This window comes from Lissotriton vulgaris, chromosome 5, assembly GCF_964263255.1.
Source record: "Lissotriton vulgaris chromosome 5, aLisVul1.2, whole genome shotgun sequence".
NCBI classification, from domain to species: Eukaryota; Metazoa; Chordata; class Amphibia; order Caudata; family Salamandridae; genus Lissotriton; species Lissotriton vulgaris.
In genome coordinates, this window is record NC_141693.1 from 902,492,008 (window position 1) to 902,514,679 (window position 22,672).

General features: G+C 50.1%; 1 protein-coding gene across 2 annotated transcripts in view; it reads right to left on the reverse strand.

The window, feature by feature from the left end:
* BTAF1 (B-TFIID TATA-box binding protein associated factor 1) overlaps positions 1-22,672 on the reverse strand; it is a 1,094,445-nt gene that overhangs the window by 756,355 nt on the left and 315,418 nt on the right. For both annotated transcript variants that reach the window (XM_086922506.1, XM_086922505.1), the window contains exons 10-11: positions 7,915-8,010; positions 7,648-7,824 (exon numbers count right to left, since the gene is read on the reverse strand). In XM_086922506.1, coding sequence (XP_086778632.1) covers positions 7,648-7,824; positions 7,915-8,010 — 273 coding nt within the window. The remainder of the gene's footprint in view (positions 1-7,647; positions 7,825-7,914; positions 8,011-22,672) is intronic.

Below are 22,672 nucleotides of genomic sequence, written 5' to 3' on the forward strand. Positions count from 1 at the left end.
GGGTGAGGGGGGGAGGGGGGGAGGGCCTTGCGCGGGGGTGAGGGGGGGAGGGCCTTGCGCGGGGGTGAGGGCCTTGCGCGGGGGTGAGGGGGGGAGGGCCTTGCGCGGGGGTGAGGGGGGAGGGCCTTGCGCGGGGGTGAGGGGGGGAGGGCCTTGCGCGGGGGTGAGGGGGGGAGGGCCTTGCGCGGGGGTGAGGGGGGGAGGGCCTTGCGCATGGGTGAGGGGGGGAGGGCCTTGCGCATGGGTGAGGGGGGGAGGGCCTTGCGCGGGGGTGAGGGGGGGAGGGCCTTGCGCGGGGGTGAGGGGGGGGAGGGCCTTGCGCGGGGGTGAGGGGGGGGTGAGGGGGGGAGGGCCTTGCGCGGGGGTGAGGGGGGGAGGGCCTTGCGCGGGGGTGAGGGGGGGAGGGCCTTGCGCGGGGGTGAGGGGGGGAGGGGGGGAGGGCCTTGCGCGGGGGTGAGGGGGTGAGGGGGTGAGGGGGTGAGGGGGTGAGGGGGGGAGGGGGGGAGGGCCTTGCGCGGGGGGGAGGGGGGAGGGCCTTGCGCGGGGGTGAGGGGGGGAGGGCCTTGCGCGGGGGTGAGGGGGGGAGGGCCTTGCGCGGGGGTGAGGGGGGAGGGCCTTGCGCGGGGGGGAGGGGGGAGGGCCTTGCGCGGGGGGGAGGGGGGAGGGCCTTGCGCGGGGGGGAGGGGGGAGGGCCTTGCGCGGGGGGGAGGGGGGAGGGGGGAGGGGCCTTGCGCGGGGGTGAGGGGGGGGGGGCCTTGCGCGGGGGTGAGTGGGGGGGGGGGGCCTTGCGCGGGGGTGAGTGGGGGGGGGGGCCTTGCGCGGGGGTGAGTGGGGGGGGGGGCCTTGCGCGGGGGTGAGTGTGGGGGGGGCCTTGCGCGGGGGTGAGTGTGGGGGGGGCCTTGCGCGGGGGTGAGTGGGGGGGGGCCTTGCGCGGGGGTGAGTGGGGGGGGGCCTTGCGCGGGGGTGAGTGGGGGGGGGGCCTTGCGCGGGGGTGAGTGGGGGGGGGGCCTTGCGCGGGGGTGAGTGGGGGGGGGGCCTTGCGCGGGGGTGAGTGGGGGGGGGGCCTTGCGCGGGGGTGAGTGGGGGGGGGGCCTTGCGCGGGGGTGAGTGGGGGGGGGGCCTTGCGCGGGGGTGAGTGGGGGGGGGGCCTTGCGCGGGGGTGAGTGGGGGGGGCCTTGCGCGGGGGTGAGTGGGGGGGGGGCCTTGCGCGGGGGTGAGTGGGGGGGGCCTTGCGCGGGGGTGAGTGGGGGGGGCCTTGCGCGGGGGTGAGTGGGGGGGGGCCTTGCGCGGGGGGAGTGGGGGGGGCCTTGCGCGGGGGGAGTGGGGGGGGGCCTTGCGCGGGGGGAGTGGGGGGGGCCTTGCGCGGGGGTGAGTGGGGGGGGGGGCCTTGCGCGGGGGTGAGTGGGGGGGGGCCTTGCGCGGGGGTGAGTGGGGGGGGGCCTTGCGCGGGGGTGAGTGGGGGGGGGGGCCTTGCGCGGGGGTGAGTGGGGGGGGGGCCTTGCGCGGGGGTGAGTGGGGGGGGGCCTTGCGCGGGGGTGAGTGGGGGGGGGGCCTTGCGCGGGGGTGAGTGGGGGGGGGGCCTTGCGCGGGGGTGAGTGGGGGGGGGGCCTTGCGCGGGGGTGAGTGGGGGGGGGGCCTTGCGCGGGGGTGAGTGGGGGGGGGCCTTGCGCGGGGGTGAGTGGTGGGAGGCCTTGCGCGGGGGTGAGTGGGGGGGGCCTTGCGCGGGGGTGAGTGGGGGGGGGCCTTGCGCGGGGGTGAGTGGGGGGGGCCTTGCGCGGGGGTGAGTGGGGGGGGGCCTTGCGCGGGGGTGAGTGGGGGGGGGCCTTGCGCGGGGGTGAGTGGGGGGGGGGCCTTGCGCGGGGGTGAGTGGGGGGGGGCCTTGCGCGGGGGTGAGTGGGGGGGGGCCTTGCGCGGGGGTGAGTGGGGGGGGGCCTTGCGCGGGGGTGAGTGGGGGGGGGCCTTGCGCGGGGGTGAGTGGGGGGGGGCCTTGCGCGGGGGTGAGTGGGGGGGGGCCTTGCGCGGGGGTGAGTGGGGGGGGGCCTTGCGCGGGGGTGAGTGGGGGGGGGCCTTGCGCGGGGGTGAGTGGGGGGGGGCCTTGCGCGGGGGTGAGTGGGGGGGGCCTTGCGCGGGGGTGAGTGGGGGGGGCCTTGCGCGGGGGTGAGTGGGGGGGGCCTTGCGCGGGGGTGAGTGGGGGGGGCCTTGCGCGGGGGTGAGTGGGGGGGGGGCCTTGCGCGGGGGTGAGTGGGGGGGGCCTTGCGCGGGGGTGAGTGGGGGGGGCCTTGCGCGGGGGTGAGTGGGGGGGGCCTTGCGCGGGGGTGAGTGGGGGGGCCTTGCGCGGGGGTGAGTGGGGGGCCGTGAGTGGGGGGCCTTGCGCAGGGGTGAGTGGGGGGCCGTGAGTAGGGGGCCGTGAGTGGGGGGCCTTGCGCGGGGGTGAGTGGGGGGCCGTGAGTGGGGGGCCTTGCGCGGGGGTGAGTGGGGGGCCTTGCGCGGGGGTGAGTGGGGGGCCGTGAGTGGGGGGCCTTGCGCGCGGGTGAGTGGGGGGCCTTGCGCGCGGGTGAGTGGGGGGCCTTGCGCGCGGGTGAGTGGGGGGCCTTGCGCGCGGGTGAGTGGGGGGCCTTGCGCGCGGGTGAGTGGGGGGCCTTGCGCGCGGGTGAGTGGGGGGCCTTGCGCGCGGGGTGAGAGGGGGGCCTTGCGCGCGGGTGAGAGGGGGGCCTTGCGCGCGGGTGAGAGGGGGGCCTTGCGCGCGGGTGAGTGGGGCCTTGCGCGCGGGTGAGTGGGGCCTTGCGCGCGGGTGAGTGGGGCCTTGCGCGCGGGTGAGTGGGGCCTTGCGCGCGGGTGAGTGGGGCCTTGCGCGCGGGTGAGTGGGGCCTTGCGCGCGGGTGAGTGGGGCCTTGCGCGCGGGTGAGTGGGGTGTTGCGTGGGTGAGTGTGGTGTTGCGTGGGTGAGTGTGGTGTTGCGTGGGTGAGTGTGGTGTTGCGTGGGTGATAGTGGGCTTGCGCGGGTGTGAGTGGCGTTGCGTGTCTGAAAGTGGTGCTGTGTGGGTGAAAGTGGCACAGAGCCTTTGATGTGGCCTGGCGCAGGAGAAATGCTGCTGCTGCTAATTAAATATAAAAAGTGTTTAGGGAGTCACGGCTGCCGAGAGTAACAAGGCAGTGCTGGGAGGGGGGCTGCGCACCAACTGAAGTGCTCTGGTTGCACGGCCTGCGGCCGTGTGAAGTGATAAGCCTTTGAAGTACACAGGCATGCTGTGACGGAGGTGTGAGAGGTCTGGCAGGGAACAGATGGCCTGGCCGTGAAGCAGGGGGCGGGGCAGCGCTGGGGAAGCCTGTGGGAGGGTGATTGATGCCTTTGATGTGGGGAGGGAGGAGAGCCTTTTGCGAGCCTTGTGCAGGAGAAATGCTGCCGATGCGCGTGCATGTTTAATCACGTGATTCACGTGAACTTAAAGAAAACCGCGGCTGAAAGCCCGTGGTTTGAAGAGGATTTTGCCGACATGAATTCTCGCTCCGCTCAATGCGTTTGCGCGCATTGATAGGTCGCGAGACCTAAAAAAGTTCTGCAGGTGCAAACCCAATTAGGGAAATTTAACATGAAATGATCAGCGCCATGGGTGGGATGCACAGCATTCTTCATTCTAGAGATGTGTGCCATGTCGACTTCATTTTGTTTTGCACCAAAACACGCAGCCTACAATGGCAGTGTGTGTGTATAAAGGGACAGGGCCTCTAATGGTGGCACAATAAATGCTGCAGCCCTTAGAGGCCTTCCCTGGCAACAGTGCCCTTGGTACCTATGGTACCATTTACAAGGGACTGACATGTGGCCAAAGAGTGCCAATTGGGTTTTGTATTAATGCAGTTTAGAGAAAGAACATAGGCCCTGGGTACCTGGTTGGCAGAAACCTAGGTCACACCTAGACAAAGTACATCAACAGTTTGAGAAAAAGTGGGGGGCAACCATGCAAAAACAGAGCACTTTCTTACAGTGTCCCATTCTCAGAAAAAGGTTGTGGATTAACTTTTTGAGTTCCCACTTGGGTGACTGTGTGTTTTCTAGACTGCTTAGTCTCTGTTTTGGCAGGCTATTTTGCCCCCTACAGGTGTTAAATACCAGGGATGCTTCTATGGGCAATTATATTGAGGTTGGTGACGACCCTTTAGGAGTGACTCTTGCTCTCCCACAAAAGGGCTAACTTTGGTATTTTTATTACTGCCATCATGTGCCAGATCCCTGGGGCATGATGAGTTGTCTATCTGTGCTGGGTGGTCTGAAAAAGTGCTCTGCCGGTTGACCTACAAGGAGTGCTGTATCTCTTTTGAAGGGTCCAGTTCTCCCTTGTGAAGGGCATATTAATAATGTAAACATGCACCTCCGGTATTGTATGAAACAAGACACACAAGAGTGTGGTGTCTGTGCATGTTTGTCCGCTTGCAGTTTCAGCAGCAACCAAAGCAGGTTTGAAGTACATGCTGGCTATTGTTTTGCCTTCCTCCATGACTAGTTTGGCCCATTTCTTATACTAATGTGGGAGGTGCAACATCAATTCTTCTATTACCACTCATTGTGGTGGCCTTAGAGTTTTAGGAGAGCATTTTAATATGCAATTCTCCACTGTGTGGCAACTGATCTCACCATCTTTCTGCCAATCGTCTGGACTCGCCTCATCGCCTCGTCCAGAGGGCCTGCGGTAGAGGGACTATTCTACATTTTTCTAGTTGTCAACACTACCAAGAGTATGCTGGTGTACCGCTTTTAATATACATAGTGCCCTCGCTGGAGGGTTTATTTTTCTTGATGCTGGGTAGCAAAGGCAGAAAGTGTCATTTTTTGTGCTGCCAGTAAGGTTTCAAGCAAGTCGCAAGTTTCTGCCTGTTACTCCTCCAGCTTGACCCCAAGATGTTTATAGTACTCTTGAACAAGGAGTTATACTTGTCCATCCTCTGGTGGTGAAGGCCCAGATGGATATGCATCAAACCCTCTTTCTGGGGAGTGTGCCAAGATAGTCCAATGGCTGTAGTTCCTGTGCTGTGTCAGCCATAGGATACCATGAAAAGATCTTATCTTATGCAGATTTATAAAGCGTGTAGCTATTCGAAAGCTTTCCAGTGTTGCGAGAGTCATTGTGTGCATCCTTGAAACTCTCAGGCTATACAAGGCTGACCTAATTGGGGTAGAGCCAAGTTTTTTGCAGCTCTATGTATTTGGTCTTATTAGGTTCAGTTCTCTAATCTAATGGAGTTTCAGAATTTGATGGATAGAAGAGAGAAATATCTTCCACTCCATTGAATATGCAGAACCCTCAACACACCTGCTTTGGAGGATCTTCGTATCCTATTGGGAGTGTAAGGTGCCAAAAAGAGCTTGGATCATGGGGGTCCTGCACCAGTCTGCCACAGTGCCGCTGGTGATGTATGTTTTTCGTGCTGCTTTGTGCCACCCCCCCCCCCCATGCTTGCTCTAACCCCAAAGCTTGGCCCCTGCAACCGATTTACCTACCTGCAACCATGTGGCTGCGAGCACCCCCAGTTTCCATCGAAACACGTTGGGCCAAACTCAGATTTTAACCGCTGCACTCAGCCGCCCCTGCACTGCTGGTGGTGCAGTTTTGGTACTCACAAGACCCTTGTCCTTTGGTCCCGAAGACTGGAACACGGAGTTGCATACTTATCTCTATATAACAGCATTATTGTTTTCCTCCATAGGTAAACATTTAACTGTTCAGAAATTGCACTGTAAAGTATTTTTTATTTAAAAACCTACTTACCTTATTGTGAAGATCTTGGTCTTAAAAAGAAACACAAACAAACCTTATTTTTATAAAGTTGGTGTGCATCTCCTTTTTGAAACATGTGTCATGTGTGTGCAATAAATGTCTTACACTCCTCTGTGCTAATCCGAAGGCTGCTCGCCCACACTACTAATAGAACAACTTGGGTTTGCATTAAGCCCTGTACACTTTGAGGGATTTGAACTAAAGTATTACCTCACTCCCCAGCATATGGAGATAATGGGTGTGCTCTCATGTGCGATATGTCCCAAGTGCGCCTGTGAAGACTGGATTCCTCCATATGATCTTGGAGTGCCCAATATTAGGACAAGATTTTTTCTACCATTTCCTGAGTCAAACGCCCAATCTACTGCGGTCCTCACGTTGCCCTCCTTGAGATTCTGGATAAGGGGGTGGGAGGTTACAGGGGGGAATGCACATTGGAAGTAGTCTCAGTTGACAAAAGAGAGATTGTGCGACACTGGAGAACAATCTGCGCCCTCTAGCAAACTGAGTGGAGAGCGGCGATTGAGTGGAGAGCGGCGATGGACTGGTGCGCGGCGATGGAATGGTGTACACATTCAGAGGAACCTAGATATATAGTATGGGAATGCCCCCACAATCACCGCAAGATCTGGGGAAGGTGGTGGGAATATTCCATAGCACTTTAGAGAATGTGCCATAGACTGTCTGCATAAACGCTGTGATAGTCACATCTGTTAATTTCCGTGTTCACAATGTGTCTTTTCTCTATTTTGGTTATATTTCCTTATTACTGTATTCCTTGCAACGTTGCGGCAATTGTGTAAACTAAATAAAAGTGTTTTTGTTTAAAAATAAACTGATTAGGCATAAGTTTCAACTCATTAGTATCAGTTTCACACGTACATACAGCAATCAGAACTGAAAGGTAAACCAGCAGTGCACACCAAAGGGCCAGTCACTGCGCAGCAACATATATAGCAGTGTTTTAGTAACTATATCAGTTTGCAGTTAAAATCTGCAATTTATGAAGAGGGTGGATTCTGCGGCAAGTGCAGCAAATCTATAATATGAGGAAAGCGCCACGCCTGCAGAAGCGGTTAAGTTCAGACGCCCCAATAGGTAGCATTATTATTTTATATTATGATGTTTTGATTCTATTCCCTGTACCTTACACTCACAATCAATGCTGACAAGCACCTGTGACTAAAATCCCATGATACAAATGTAGATTAACTATGCAGAGACATACTTAAGCAGAACATTTCCACAGAATTACACTGGTTGACAGCATCTCTGCAAAACCTCTTTGAACTGGAATCTTGCAAGCTGCCATGAGAAGTTCGATTATGGGAAATGCACAGAAATGAGCATAAGCTCAGATTGTAGGATTTACATCCATTCCAGGTACACAGATTTATTCAGAATAACGTTTTAATAATTCAGTTTACAACTTTCCCAATGATGGCAGAGTCTGTATATGACAAGGGGCGAACTTGTAATTAGATATAAGGGGTGTATGGTTTATTTGCAAAAGCCTGCACAAGCTGAAGTATACCCTTGCTTTCAATGAACTGCAGCCACTGAGGAGTGTTTTGATGGTCCATGATTAGGAATTAATGGCAGTCAAGCACCCTTGAAAGTGAATTTAGGATGAGGTCTTTAATATTCGGTTACCTGATCACCATACAGCCTTAGCCACTGATGGTTAGTTGAAAGTCACGTGGACGAGACACATACTATCTAATGAAGTTAGTAGAAATTAAACAGGATTATGGATCTCAAAAGATGAGAAGACAAACGTGTAGGCTTGAAAATAAGTATACAGACCCCAAAAAATGAACAGTAACATAAATATCAAACATCTATGACTGAACTGATGAATAAGAAGCACTTACCTGACGAATTGCCAAAGCATATTTTATTCCTAACAGGCCACCATGTCTTACTTCCCACTGCTCCTGAGTCAGCAACTTTAGAAGGATCTCTACAGTTTTATGCACCCCATTCTCGTTCATATACTTCAATACGACTCCTAACGTTTGAGCACAGGTTTCCCGAACCGGTGCCACAACCTAAGGTTTAATGTAGACAAAGAAATGGTTATAGTCCGCAGTGGAAGTGGAACAGGGCTTAGTTTGAATATCACCTGGGAGAAAACTTACTTCATCTGATACAAAATCTCCAAATCTATCAAGTGCAAAAACACAAAGGAGCCTAATAACCAAATCTTCAAGCCATTCTTGATGTTGTTGCTCCATCTGAAAACAATAAAAGTACACTTTTTTTTATACGGCAGTGACAAATTATACTTTACACAAACTCAAACAGTTTGAGTGTATTTCATATGCAAACAGTGGCCAGTACAATCAATATATATATATATATATATATATATATATATATACATACATACATATACATATACATACACACATACATACACACATACATACACAGAGAGAGAAGTAGGTAGACTAAAAGTAGTAAGCACACTGAGTCGGAGCGTTTTAAGTATGTTTATTTCTTCAGGCTACAGTTATGGAGCATGCAAGGTGTGTTAACTCCACCAGCAACAGCTCTACAAATAACAGTAACCTTTTTAAGCATAACATTCTCTTACACTCTGACAACACAAGAACACGCTAACTGAATGCTCACCCGAAATATTACAAAGCCTGTAGATGTTTGAGCAGCATTACATTACACAGCATTACATTAATACAAGCTGTCAATACTACAAATCTTCACTTCTACGCAATCCAAAAAAACCCAAACTAACAAACCATAAACAAGCTAAATCAAAATGAACACGATCAGAACAGTAGGAGTTAAAAAAAAAAGAATACATACATCAAGTACGAAACCGACTGAGAGTAACTAGAACTCTAGAGCTTCTTCGTGGAAATTTAAGTTGGGGGAACATAGACGCATAGATCTCGCCCTTCCTGGTGGACACCTAACAAGCACAGTCCTTCAAACCCACATGGCCATGACCTGATCTTGCTTGGACAATTTTAGCAAGATTCTACCAATGCCCCCATCCGCATGAACAGCATTCCCAAAAATCTTCAACACTTCGGTTGGCTCTCCAAACCTGCATTTCTCTTTTACATGCACAGGGGACTTTATTCTAACCATGTCTCCAACCACCAGCGGAACCACTTAGGCACCTTTTTTCTTATAATAAAACACTTTGGTTTTCCTGAGTCAAGGACATATTTTCCTTTAATATGGACATTAAATTCATAATATTACAGTCTGATTTAAGCCATTTTGACATCCAACCAGGTTTAAAACTTATGTCTGCCCATCTTCCTCTCAAAAGTTCTAAAGGAGTTACCTTTGTGGATGAATGGGGCATAGTTCTGTAGAACCACATCATGCTGTTCAAGGCATTGGACACATCATGGTTCTCAGCTTTAGACCAATTGAAACACTCACCCACTACACAGTTTATCCTCTCAACAAGACCGTTAGTTTGTGGGTGGTATAAGGAACTTTTCAGGTGTTTCATTGCACAGGATTCAAGGAAAACGTGCAATTTACTACTCCTGAGTTTCGTACCGTTGTCCTAAACAAAAACCCCGGGGAACCCTTCCCTCGAAGAAACTTTACTACACTGTTGGCATTGGGTTCTCAGACCATCTTGATCTCTGGCCATTTAGAGGCATAATCCATGACTATCAGAATGTACCTGGAACCTTCAGGTAGGGAATCTTATGGTCCCCCATAACATCAATGCCTAGCTTGACCCACAGGACACTCAATAGGCATCAGGGGAGGTGTCAACACACTCGTCAGCTGCACCACACATACAACTATTAGCCACTGCCCACTCTCCCCTGTACTTTTTGCTATAACTATAGAGCCCCTAGCTGCGAAATTGCGGCATAATCATAGGGGCCTCATTTACCCATCTAGGCAATCACTGGTGTCCTTTTATGCTGACATTACCCTTTACATACACAAACCACAGGAAAACCTCAACCCTGTCTTGCGAGAGATTACTAAATTCGGGGCGATAGCTGGGGTGCAAATAAACTGGAGCAAATCTGCAATCTTTCCCTTAACGAAGCACATGCTTTCTCCCCAACTGGATTACCCGCTAAAATGGGAGTCTGGAGAGTTTAAATATTTGGGTATTCACGTTACCAGAGACAAAGAGGCATTGATGCGGACGAATTACGGTCTGGCCATGGATAAGGTGATGGATAACATCTCTAAATGGGATTAAGTTACCCCTCTCTATGGATGGGAGGATATCTTTAATTAAAATGGTTATTCTTCCGGAATTTTTATACCTATTTAAAAATATCCCTTACCACTCAGGAGCCTTCTTTTTTAAAACACTTAATACGCAGTTGGTGCATCTAATATGGGGGGGGTAAGAAAGCACGGTTGAAGCTGGACACACATGTTACCGTACCAATTCGGGGGGTTTGATGTACCTGATTTTGAACAGTACTAGTATAGTGCACACGCACACTTTGCGGTGTATTGGTTTCATCCCCCACCGTTTATGGCCCATCTCGCGGTTGAAGATGGGTATATGGCCCCAGTCACGACGGATGAATATGTATTTACGCCGGTCAGGGAGGGAGGGAAGGACCTCTCCACAGTAGGCTGCACCGTTAGGGCGTGGCACTGGCTGGCTCGCGCTGAGGGGGTGCAGTTGATGTCCTCGCCTAGGGTGTCTTTACGACACTGCCCCATACTAACAGTCACTGGGGAAAAGATATGTCAAAAGTTACTGAGCAGGCTGCACTTTGCGCATTGGGAGATTTGTACTTAGGAGGAGAATTCCGAACGAAAGATCAGTTTTTCGGGGAGGCCGACTATTCATTCATGGATCTGTTCCTCTATGCCAGACTTAGGCAGAGCGTTAGGGCCAACACTCCGGAATTTCCCAAAGAACCAGAGACCTTTACTTCACTCCACTTATTGTTACAAACGGACGCACCCGCACATGTTATTTCTTTGTAGTATAAAAGGGTGCGTACTGCGCCTCCCCACTCACCAGCAAGAGCCAGAAAGGAATGGGATGGGGACCTAGACAGCCCCCTAACTGACGACCAGTGGGAAGAGGCCTGCCGCCAGACTGATGCGATCTCAGGCAGTAGCCGGCTGCGATTGCAGCACTACACATTTTTACACCGACTTCATCATACCCCAGCGAAGTTGCACAGGCTACATCTCAGGGATGATGAGAAGTGTTCCCGATGTGGTCAAGAACGGGCTGACTTTAAGCATTTAGCATGGGGGTGCCCCTGAGTGGCCACTTATTGGGAGGAGGTCTTTACGGGACTCACTCAGATGCTTGGTACCCAAATTGAGCTGAACCCCCTCAGAGCATTACTAGGCATGCTGAGTGACATAAAAACGCCGCACCGCAGATTGCAGGCCATGGGTGTACTACTAGTGCGGCGGCAGGTGGCCTGCAGATGGGACAGGGGCAGGGCACCTAAATTCAAAGATTGGATACATGACATGTCCACATGGCAGGAATATCTTAACGTGCACGCTGACCAAGTGCCGCTGAAATCTCGGCCCAGAGATATTTGGGGCCCCCTGACAACTTACTTTTTTTTTGGATAATCAATTTTATTGGCATTTTTAAACAACAAGGCAAGTTCACTGGCAGCAGCTCAGCAATTAATAGGTACAGTTGGAGAAAATCAGCAGCATACACAAAAAGATAATTCATCCAGTCCGACAGCACATATACTCGGGTTGAGCCAAACACCAAGCAAATACAAGTGTTCACGGTGGCAGCAAATTGAACCATTTCCCCCAGGTTTTGGAGAATTGTTCTGGCGAGCCGTGGGATTCACAAAGGGCCTCCTCCTGGGCCCTGCACCAGTCCACCCCCCTCCTCCAGCCCTTCACCTTGGGAGCTGTGTCTCAGAGCCAGTTACATGCAATGTCCCCCTTAGCCACAGCCACCGCAGTCCCCAGTAGGCGTTTGTCCGATCTATTGCCATCTAGGCCATCAAATATCCCCAGGAGCAGCCGAAGCGGGTCATGAGGAACCTCCCAGCCCAAGGCATGTGTGAACTCCCTTTCCACTCCACTCCACTCCACTCCAGAACCTCTCCAGTCCCGGGCATGTCCACACCATGTGGAAGAAATCGGCCAGGGAGCGACCATATCTAGGGCAATCCGGTGAGGCTCTCAAGTGGGCCCGGAAAAGCCTCTCCAGGGCCAGATAGGACGTGTGCAGGTAGTATATCTGCACCTGCCGCAACTTGGAGGATGTCGTCAGGGTACGTGGGGCCATCAAGGCATCCCTCCAGTCGGCTTCTTCCAGGGGTCCTACCCACCCCTCCCATCCGGCCCGCAAGTGGTCAAGGGACGCGGGGCTGTTATTGATTAGGGCGCGGTAGATTCGGGACACTACCCCCATCCCCAGGTCTCCCATCATCACCTGGGCCTCTAATGGGCTAAATTCTGGGAGGATAGTTGGTGCGGGGAGGTGTGCATGGAGGGCGTGACGCAGCTGGAGGTAGCGGAAGTGTTGGGCGTGGGGGAGGGCGTGACGCTGCTGTAGGTCAGCAAAGGCTCGAACGTGGTCTCCCACCCACACGTCCCCAAGCACCGATATTCCAATGAGATCCCAACGTCGGAACCCTTCCAGGGATGATACCTCTCGGAGCCAGTTCCCGTGCCAGAGTGGCGTCTGACGGGTAAGCGTGCGGTCCCATCCCGTGTGGCATAGGGAAGTACGCCAGGCCATCAAGACCGCTCTGGTAATGGGGGCCAAGGTTTGCGGAATCGGGCAGCCGAAGAGGAGGGCCTGGATCTGAGGGAAGTCCGTCTCTGCCAATTCCACCTGATATGCCGGGTCAGACCAGCCACCCATATACCAGTCGTGAATAACTATTAGTTTGGTGGCGAGATAGTATAGGTAGAGAGGAGTCACCCCGAGGCTTCCGTCGTAGGGTGGGATGCGACTATGTGCAAGGGAAATCCGCGGGTACTCCCAGCCCACCGTATCAAAAGCTTTCTCGAAGTAGAAAAAGAGGAGGGCTAGATAGGGAGGTAGACGGGATCGATGGGCCAAGGCTAGATGAAGACGGCGGATGCAGTGACGGGTTCCTCTGACCGGCATGAAGCCACATTGGTCCGGGAGGACCAGGTATTGCAGTAAGGGCTTGAGTCTCTGTGCTAGTATTGTGGTGAAGAGCTTGATGTCGGTATTGATGAGTGAGATAGGACGGAAGTCCGCACAGTCCAGTGAGGGCGGGTGGGTCTTAGGAATGACCACAATCGTGGCCAAGTCAGACTCAGTGGGGGGTGGGGGCGGGGGGGGGGGGGGGGCGCCTGTCTCTATCACATGGTGGAGGAGGTGCAGCAGCTGGGGGGCCAGAGTAGCTCTAAAGGCCGCGTAGAACTCCTGAGGGAATCTGTCCGGGCCCGGCGTTTTGTCCCGGTTCAGAAGAGGGATAGCCTCCAAGACTTCCTCCAGCGAGAAGGGCCGCTCCAAGGATTCTGCATCCCCCAGAGCCAGGGAGGGCAAGCGTACGGCAGCACCAGCCAGGAGGGTCGGTAAAGGCACCTCCGGAGGTCGCACTGCATATAGGCGAGTATAAAAGTCAGCGAAGGTTCCCGCAATGGCCTCCGAAGTCACCCGGAGCGTGCCGTCCGGTGCACGGATCTCTGGAATGACGCGGTGGATCTTAGGGTAGTGGTTGTTGTTATCTCCGTGCACTCCTTAATGTTGAACAAAGTTTCAAGAGATTTTATTAGGCGCAATCCTTGTCGCACTGTGCCTTTCAGTGCCTTAAGTCATTAGGAGAATGTGTGATTCGTAAATCACAAAGGGCGCGCTTATTTAACATGAAACCATGGGGTTTCTTCACTCATTAAACTTGACTTGGTTATCTTTAGTTTTCCAAATTAGAGAATTATACCACTGTTGAGATCATCAAATACTTTTATTCATTTCCAATTGGTTTCTTTGTCAGATATTTTAAGAAATTCATTCAAATCATGAGACATTCATTGCATTACTTCATGCCCAATGCATTTCGGGTTGATCAGAGTAACCCTTCATCAGGGGCCTGTAAATGAAAGCATACAGGACCTTAGTATTCAGAAAACAAACCATAGGCATATATAGTTACATTACAAATAAATTGAACTTCGTGGAATGCGTGGTCAAAAAATAAAATTCATAGACAAAATTGACATTCATAGACAAAATAGAAAAACATGGCAGACATCTAGCGAACTACGTATAACGGCAATGTGCTGAAAAATACTGCATAGGATTACCAGCTCTAGATAGTAAAGAACAAAATGTGAACTAAGTATGGCGTGCTGAGCGATGGGATATATAAGAGGAGAAAACCTATGAGAAACTGAGTAAAAGCAGAAACATGGCGTAAACAAGACGAAGGAACCGAGGTCGAAAAGCAGCATGACAAACTTACTGTGAGAGTAACGCGAGGTGCTCACGGCGTTCCAAACGCGGAACCGGTCAGGTAAACAATAAGCCAATCAAGAGGCTTCTTATAGTCCGGTTGTTGAATCACGTGGTGTTATGAACGCGAGAGAGAAGTCCGATATGTAAAACGGCTAGTGCAAGGCTGCTGTAAAAAAGAAAAATAACTAATCTAATGTAATCGGAGAGTGGATATTGAAAGAACGCAATGATGGGTGAATGTTGGATTATCAAACTGCGGTTCGAAAACCGTGTGAACTGGAAAGCTGCGTAATGATAGGGTGGGGGTTTGAATCACATGAAGATCAAACCAGGAAGTAAACAAACGACTGCATGTGAGTGCGATCAGAGTACCAATCGCGACGTGGTCCAAATAGAAAGGAACAGGGAGTAATGCATAATGTAAGGGACATATAAGGAGACAGCTGAAAAGCTAATGTATCGGGAAAAAATGAGGGTCGAGCTAGGAAAAAATGCAAGTTGTGGGGCATACTGGGAATACCTATGTGATATGGGGAAAGTGAAAAATTACAAAATTATAACGTTCACCATTAACATTTGAAAGTACAACAAGCATAAAATGCCTCGAAACAATACATAGCAATAAGTGGTTGCATGAACAGCACTCCGTCTGCAAATAAAAAGTCTAGCAAGCTGATATTAAAGCTGGGATATCATGTGGGTATGGCACGTTAACGAAGGGGCCTCAAGGTCAAATATTGTACTACGGTATCAGAGAAAACATGAGAATTCGATTCTGTCATTTATCCCCGTTGGTTGAAGGGAATTTAGTTTTTTAATCCAGAAAAATTCAGCCTGTAAGCGCTGTTTAACGGGATCCATGTCACAGCGTTGTGGGAGTATCTCCAGTATAGTAAATTTTAATTGTGCTATTTGATGGTTGGATTCAAGACAGTGTGTGGCCACAGCAGATTTCATATTCTTTGTACGAATGTTACTTTTATGTTCAGACATTCTTATCTTTATCTTCCTTTCTGTTTGACCAACATATATTTTGCCACATGGGCATTTGATAGCGTAAATTACATTTAAAGTTCAAAAGATCAAGAAATCTGAAGGAGTTTCTCACTATCAAAAAAGAAATTAAAACCCAACATAAAGGAATGTCCAAATGCTTGAATTGCACACACTGCAATAATGTAATACCCGGAAAACCTTCATGCATCCTACAAAAGGTTACAAAATTGATCTACAATATACTGGAACTTGTGACTCCAAAAATGTAATTTACGCTATCAAATGCCCATGTGGCAAAATATATGTTGGCCAAACAGAAAGGAAGATAAAGATAAGAATGTCTGAACATAAAAGTAACATTCGCACAAAGAATATGAAATCAGCTGTGGCCACACACTGGCTTGAATCCAACCAACAAATAGCACAATTAAAATTTACCATACTGGAGATACTCCCACAACGCTGTGACATGGATCCCGTTAAACAGCGCTTACAGGCTGAATTTTTCTGGATTAAAAAACTAAATTCCCTTCAACCAACAGGGATAAATGACAGAATCGAATTCTCATGTTTTCTCTGATACCGTAGTACAACATTGGACCTTGAGGCCCCTTCGTTACCTCGCCATACCCACATGATATCCCAGCTTTAATATCAGCTCGCTAGACTTTTTATTTGCTGACGGAGTGCTGTTCATGCAACCACTTATTGCTATGTATTGTTTCGAGGCATTTTATGCTTTTTGTACTTTCTAATGTTAATGAACGTTGTAATTTTTCACTTTCCCCATATCACATAGGTATTCCTAGTATGCCCCATAACTTGCAGTTTTTCCTAGCTCGACCCTCATTTTTTCCCGAACATTAGCTTTTCAGCTGTCTCCTTATATGTCCCTTACATTATGCATTACTCCCCGTTCCTTTCTATTTGGACCACGTCGCGATTGGTACTCGGATCACACTCACATGCAGTCGTTTGTTTACTTCCTGGTTTGATCTTCACGTGATTCAAACCCCCACCCTATCATTACGCAGCTTTCCAGTTCAACGGTTTTCGAACCGCAGTTTGATAATACAACATTCACCCATTATTGCGTTCTTTCAATATCCACTCTCCGATTACATTAGATTAGTTATTTTTCTTTAATTTTTCTTTTTTACAGCAGCCTTGCACTAGCCGTTTTACATATCGGACTTCTCTCTCGCGTTCATAACACCACGTGATTCAACAACAGGACTATAAGAAGCCCCTTGATTGGCTTATTGTTTACCTGACCGGTTCCGCGTTTGGAACGCCGTGAGCACCTCGCGTTACTCTCACAGTAAGTTTGTCATGCTGCTTTTCGACCTCGGTTCCTTCGTCTTGTTCTTTACACCATGCTTCTGCTTTTACTCAGTTTCTCATAGGTTTTCTCCTCTTATATATCCCATCGCTCAGCACGTCATACTTAGTTCACATTTTGTTCTTTACTATCTAGAGCTGGTAACCCTATGCGGTATTTTTCAGCACATTGCCGTTATACGTAGTTCGCTAGATGTCTGCCATGTATTTCTATTTTGTCTATGAATGTCAATTTTGTCTATGAATTCTATTTTTTGACCACGCATTCCACGAAGTTCAATTTATTTGTAATGTAACTATATATGCCTATGGTTTGTTTTCTGAATGCTAAGGTCCTGTATCCTTTCATTTACAGGCCCCTGATGAAGGGTTACTCTGATCAACCCGAAATGCATTGGGCATGAAGTAATGCAATGAATGTCTCATGATTTGAATGAATTTCTTAAAATATCTGACAAAGAAACCAATTGGAAATGAATAAAAGTATTTGATGATCTCAACAGTGGTATGATTCTCTAATTTGGAAAACTAAAGATAACCAAGTCAAGTTTAATGAGTGAAGAAACCCAATGGTTTCATGTTAAAAGAGCTCGCCCTTTGTGGTCTACGAATCACACATTCTCCTAAGGATCTTAGGGTAGGACACCAGGTTGTGAAGGAGCTTGCCATTTTTATCCCCCCCAACCATAGATCCACGCTACAGACGAGCGCCACAGCTGCTGGGCCGAGTCGAGCGAGACCTGGTGAATCTCCTCCCGGAGCAATGCTAATTGTCAGGTGGGATCCTCTCGACTGCTTGCAGCCAGTTCAGCTTCAAGCTGGGCTGCTCAGGACTCCAAGTCCGCCAGCCGGGCCAGCCGACCCGCTTGCTTGGCATGGACCAGTCCCCTCGCCACTCCTCGGATCACAGCTTTGCCAGCCTCCCATAGAGTCCCCGGTGACGGGACGGAACCCTCGTTGGTGGTGAAGTAATGGGCAAATTCCTGCCCCAGTTACTCCACTAGGGCCTGATCCTGTAAGAACCAGGCATTGAGGCGCCATACCGCATGCGGTCCACCCGGAGCAGAACCCATGCGAAGGGAGACCGGGGAATGGTCCGACAACCCTCTCGGTAAGATAGTCACTCCGGAGATCAGGTGGCAGTCAGTGGCCGGGAGCAGGATAAGATCTATGCGGGAGTGGGTGTGGTGGGAGGCCGAGGTATGAGTGTACTGTGTCTTACAGGGGTTCCATACCCACCAGGCATCACAGAGCCCCAGGGAAGAAGCCCAATTCGAAAGGACCGCCGCGGCTGAGGAGCGGGACGCCGAGGGGGGACCCGACGTGTCCCGTCCCGATCACAGCATTCAAATCGCCGCCGACCAGTGTGAGGCCAGGAGGGAAATCGGAGAGGACAAGCGTGAAGGAGCGCAGCGACGGGGACAGAAGGGCGGGCGGGACATAGACATTTAGAATGTTCAGGGGGCAGCCTTCCATCACGCCCGAGACCGCCACATATCGCCCCTGTGGATCGGTGTAAGCTTTAGTCAGGGTGAAGGGGTGACCCTTCCGAAGCAGAATCGCCGCTCCCCGGGACCTGTGCTGGAAGCCAGCGTGCCAGACCGTCGCAAATCCGTATCGAGCTAGGAAGTGACATTGGGTGCCTAAGAGGTGGGTCTCCTGGAGAAGGAGTACGTCCGCTGATAGGCGATGCGCCGCTCGGAGGACCGCCGTGCGCTTGATGCGGTCAAGGAGACCATTGACGTTCCAGGAGAGAACGTGGAGGGGTCTATTCAGAGAGTATGTCATTGGGGGCGGTGAGGAAGTGGGGTGGCGCGGGGACGGCGAACGAGCGCGCCGCAGGGGTAGCACTCATCACGCCGCTCTGGGGGTAGAGAGCAGGGCGCGCAGTGCAGGGCTACAGGGCCTAAGCGTCTGGGGGATCGGTGAGTCAGGGGGAAGGGGGGGGGGGGGTGACAATCCAGTGACTGCGCCCGTGACGGCCCAAGGGGGACCCAGGGCCACCAGAACATCGAGGTGTCATAGGTGCGTGTCGGACAGAGGATGACCATCTTATAACAAAAGAAGGAAAAGCTGCTGCCGGCGGCTCGCAAGCGGCCTCCATGGTAGCCGAGGATCGGCTGCACAATATCAACCTGTTAAACAGCCCGTAAACGGCCAGAACCATTAACCACAAAGGAGACAACGGCTCCCCCTTCCCAACCCCCCCAACACCCCCCACCCTACACTTCAGAACAGGAAGCATCTGTCACCCGTAAACACAACTCCTCAATAAACTAGACCCCTCAGTAGAGGACAGAAACTAAGCTGAAACAATTAGTTGGCAACAGTGGCACTAGTCCAGTGACAATCAAGGGAGGACCCCACTCCATATTGTCGGATGAATAACAATAGCCATTACCATTGAAGGTCAGTTAACCAACCTAGTACATTGACAGTGATCTGCACGGTATACAAGAGCCGCAGGATATATAAGCGGAGGGTAGAGAAGGATATAGGTATAGGAAGAGAAGGGGGAAGGAAGGAAAGCGAAGGGAGTTGAGGGAAAAAGCAGGTGGGAAGAAGAGCATGAGTTAGACACAGTGCAGATCCCCGGGTGTGACCCCCGCCAGGCCACTCGCCCTCCGAGCGTCAGATGAGGCCTGGGGGAGCACTCCCGGCACCTCGGCCGCACAAGGCGACCGTGGGCAGTGAAACATCATCAATCCAGGTTCAGGCCTCTGCCTCCTGCGATGAATCCCGGATCACCGGGCTGCCGGACAGGTCCGAGTCCGATCTAGATTTGCGCAGGCCCATGCCTGAGAGCGAGGGCTCGCCCGCAGCTGCCACAGTGGAGACAACTTACTTACTGAACCAGCACACGGGGGAGGTGGATGTTGAAGGTACTGAGGGGACCTCGCAGGAGATGTGATATGATTGGTGAGACATGAGGATAATGAGGTGCAAGTGGTAGATGGATTGTGGAGTGCAGGAAGGGGGATGGGAAGTGGGGCAAGTTTAATCACCTGTGGCATACTTTACTAGTGCTTCGGAAACAGCGAATCGTTTGGAGAATGGACGGTTGAACTATGGACTTATTCATAGAGGCATTGGTCGAACTTGTTCTTTTTGGTCAGGACACAATGTTGGGCACCAATGAGCTTTTTAAATTGATCTTCCGTGAAGCTCAGGGTGCGTAATGTATCCATTTCTATTACCTGAAACTAACTCTCCAGTCAAGGGCGTAGTAAAGATCCGGTGGCCATACAATTAAGAAATCCGGAAGGGGGCCAACGCGGACGAATCTTCTCTTTTACGCAAGGTAAGATATATGCGGAGAGTATGATACTTAATGGAGATGAATGAGAGTATGTAGTGAGATTTAGAACCGCTACCTTGGCTGTTAACAACTCGATACCAAGGAATGGGTTGAACCGGTAGAGAATGGTACGATTGTAACCCTGATGGTGAACAGCTAGATATGTCGGCCTTGAGGGTAGTTTTCGTGAGATAATTAAATATTTAATTAGGAAACGCTAGACGTCCTGTTTTAGTTTCCTTTAGTGATAAGTTTGTATGTAAGGAAACAGTAAATGTTAGAAACTTTAATTCGTACTCGGGGTAAGAGACCTTGCCTGGAAACAAGGTTATTGTGCCGAGCTTTGTCCCCGAAACATGTGGGTTTACTAAGGAGGCTTAATCCCGCTCATACACTTGGTTTGCACTCCGAGTAAAAATTGTTAAAATGATGCAATACTAACGGAAATGGGAGTATGAATATCGGGTTTATTAAGTAAGCGGAGACTGGCCCAAATACCCGGTTTTGTCTACCGAGTAAAAATTATTAACATAATGATGTAAAAATAAGGGGAAACAGAAGTATAAATAGTGGGTTAGGATGTTTAGTCATTTAATTTAAAAAAAAAAAAAACTGACATAAAAATACCAATACCCTGATGGAACTCCCTCTTCACCTATAGGTGTGTTTTCATTTATGTACACCGAAAGAAATAAGGTGGTACAATCAAGATGAACAAGCACTGGATTAAAGAATCAAGGAGGATCTAATTCCCCCTCAGGAGCATCAGTAATTAAGACGATGCCCCTACAGTTTGAATAACACTACGCGATAAAAACATCAAGACAAATGTAAGTAGCTTACTTAACCTGTGATTATAAATATGAGGAGTAGGGTTAGTTGCATTCGAAGAGACAGAAGGCCCATATTTAGAAATCTATTTATGCCATCTCCAAATATAGGAAGATGTTTCCCTGAACCTCTGGAAGAAGGACCAAAAGCCTATTACCGGTCAACCTCTGAGGAAAATTTGAATATCTTGAAGAATAGATATACATTCTTTTAAGTAAGACTTTCTTGACCTTGTTATGATATCTATTAAAGTTTAGATGTAGTTTAGATGAAGTCTAAAAAAATCAACAGAACCTCCATTGATATTAATTGTATGTATTTGTTTTCAGATTTGATGTTTGTTTTTTAAAAATTGAACAGTCCTGAGGAAGGTGTGCACAAAATAAGAACAAGACACCGAAACGCGTCGACAAAAGGACTTCTTTTTAATTGTATTTTATTTATGCACATTATGTATTTTGTGAAAAACTGATAAATGTATGACATATTGTGAATATTGCATTAAATGTATGAAAAATGTATGACAATTGGGGCATCAAATGCCAGTTTTTAGAAAATAAAACAAAAGTGAGATTTTAAAATTTGTGTGTGGAGGTAAATGCTTTAGGTTCTACTCTAACTACATAAAGTCTGGAGTCTAGATATAGTGAATTACACAGAAAGGAAACCCCCCTTTTTTTACACAATGTTGGGCACACTCAGGGGGGGGATAGTTGGGGGAAGTGGGAGGGTGGGGGTGAGGGAAGGGGATAGTGGATTACTTACAATGTATGTACGAAGCTAGAGTGCAACGGTTGTTGTTAATAGAGGCACTTTGCCAAGTGGCGGAGTACGCTTTTGCATACGATCTATCATGCATTCTCTATATATTTCGTTTTTTAACACAGGTTGTGTTCTCTGGAGCTCCCCCCGCCTGACACCATTTTGAGTGTAATCTAACAATGAACTCGGTGAGTTACACATCTATTGAATGGTGATTGATGAATGCATGTCACTACAGTGACGACAACTACATGCCAGATTTCGAATCTTTCAATGTGAAGTATGTTGAGTATGGCAGCAACTTACATATATATTTTTTTGATACACGTCTTTTATTAATATGAGTAGCCAGAATTTGACTAAGGGGCATTCACATTAAAAACAAGTAGTCATTGGGAATGCTGCAAACACTAAGTTCGTGTTCTAAAATTTGGGAGTGGAGGGATTTATGAATATATAACAACTCATGAATTGGAAATTGTATCCTAATAACATGATAAGCTATATTATACTGCTAGACTTGTTTTTTACTCTCTCCATAGTAACTGTATTCCATGTTGGTGGAATTGCCCTCCACGTGGTTATCCTCTATATTGCCAGACTAAGGTAAGAGGGGAGATAAGACTGGGACGGATAGATGTCTTGATGAAGACCGACGTGACCTATTAAATGTGGGCACTATAATACGGTCGAAACATGTTGACAACTGCAGTTCAAGGAGGAGTGTTTTAGGAACCGGATTTCCGCCATAAACACTACCCATCCTTCATTTATATTTTAATCCTGACATTGGAACCTATGAACAAAGGTCTGACAGGTATCCATGAGCCAGTTTTAAAGAGCACTATTTACTTACTGCACTTCTGTCTATCACTATACCCAGTCTTGGGGTAACACTTTAATTGTGATCACTGTTAGTCACATTTGTATCTGTCTTTTTTTTTTTGTGTTTTATGCCCCCCCCCTCATGCTCGACCCCATGCGTGGCTACGCAGGGGCGTTTTGTAAGCAGACCCGATGATGAAACATGTCACACATTTGTGTGTGAGTGAGGGCAGTTTTTCAAAAAACACGATTGTGCCACTGCTTGTTTTTCTATTATCTCTGGGTTTAGTCCTCTCCACCACTTTATGTGTTTATATGTGATACTGGGGGTTCACGGTGGTAGAGTCTGTTTTGGACCCTCTCCCCTCTTTTGTGAATAATGATCATGCCAAATCTCCCACCTCACCAGTGGTTCTCCAGGAGTATCCAGAAAACCTGGACG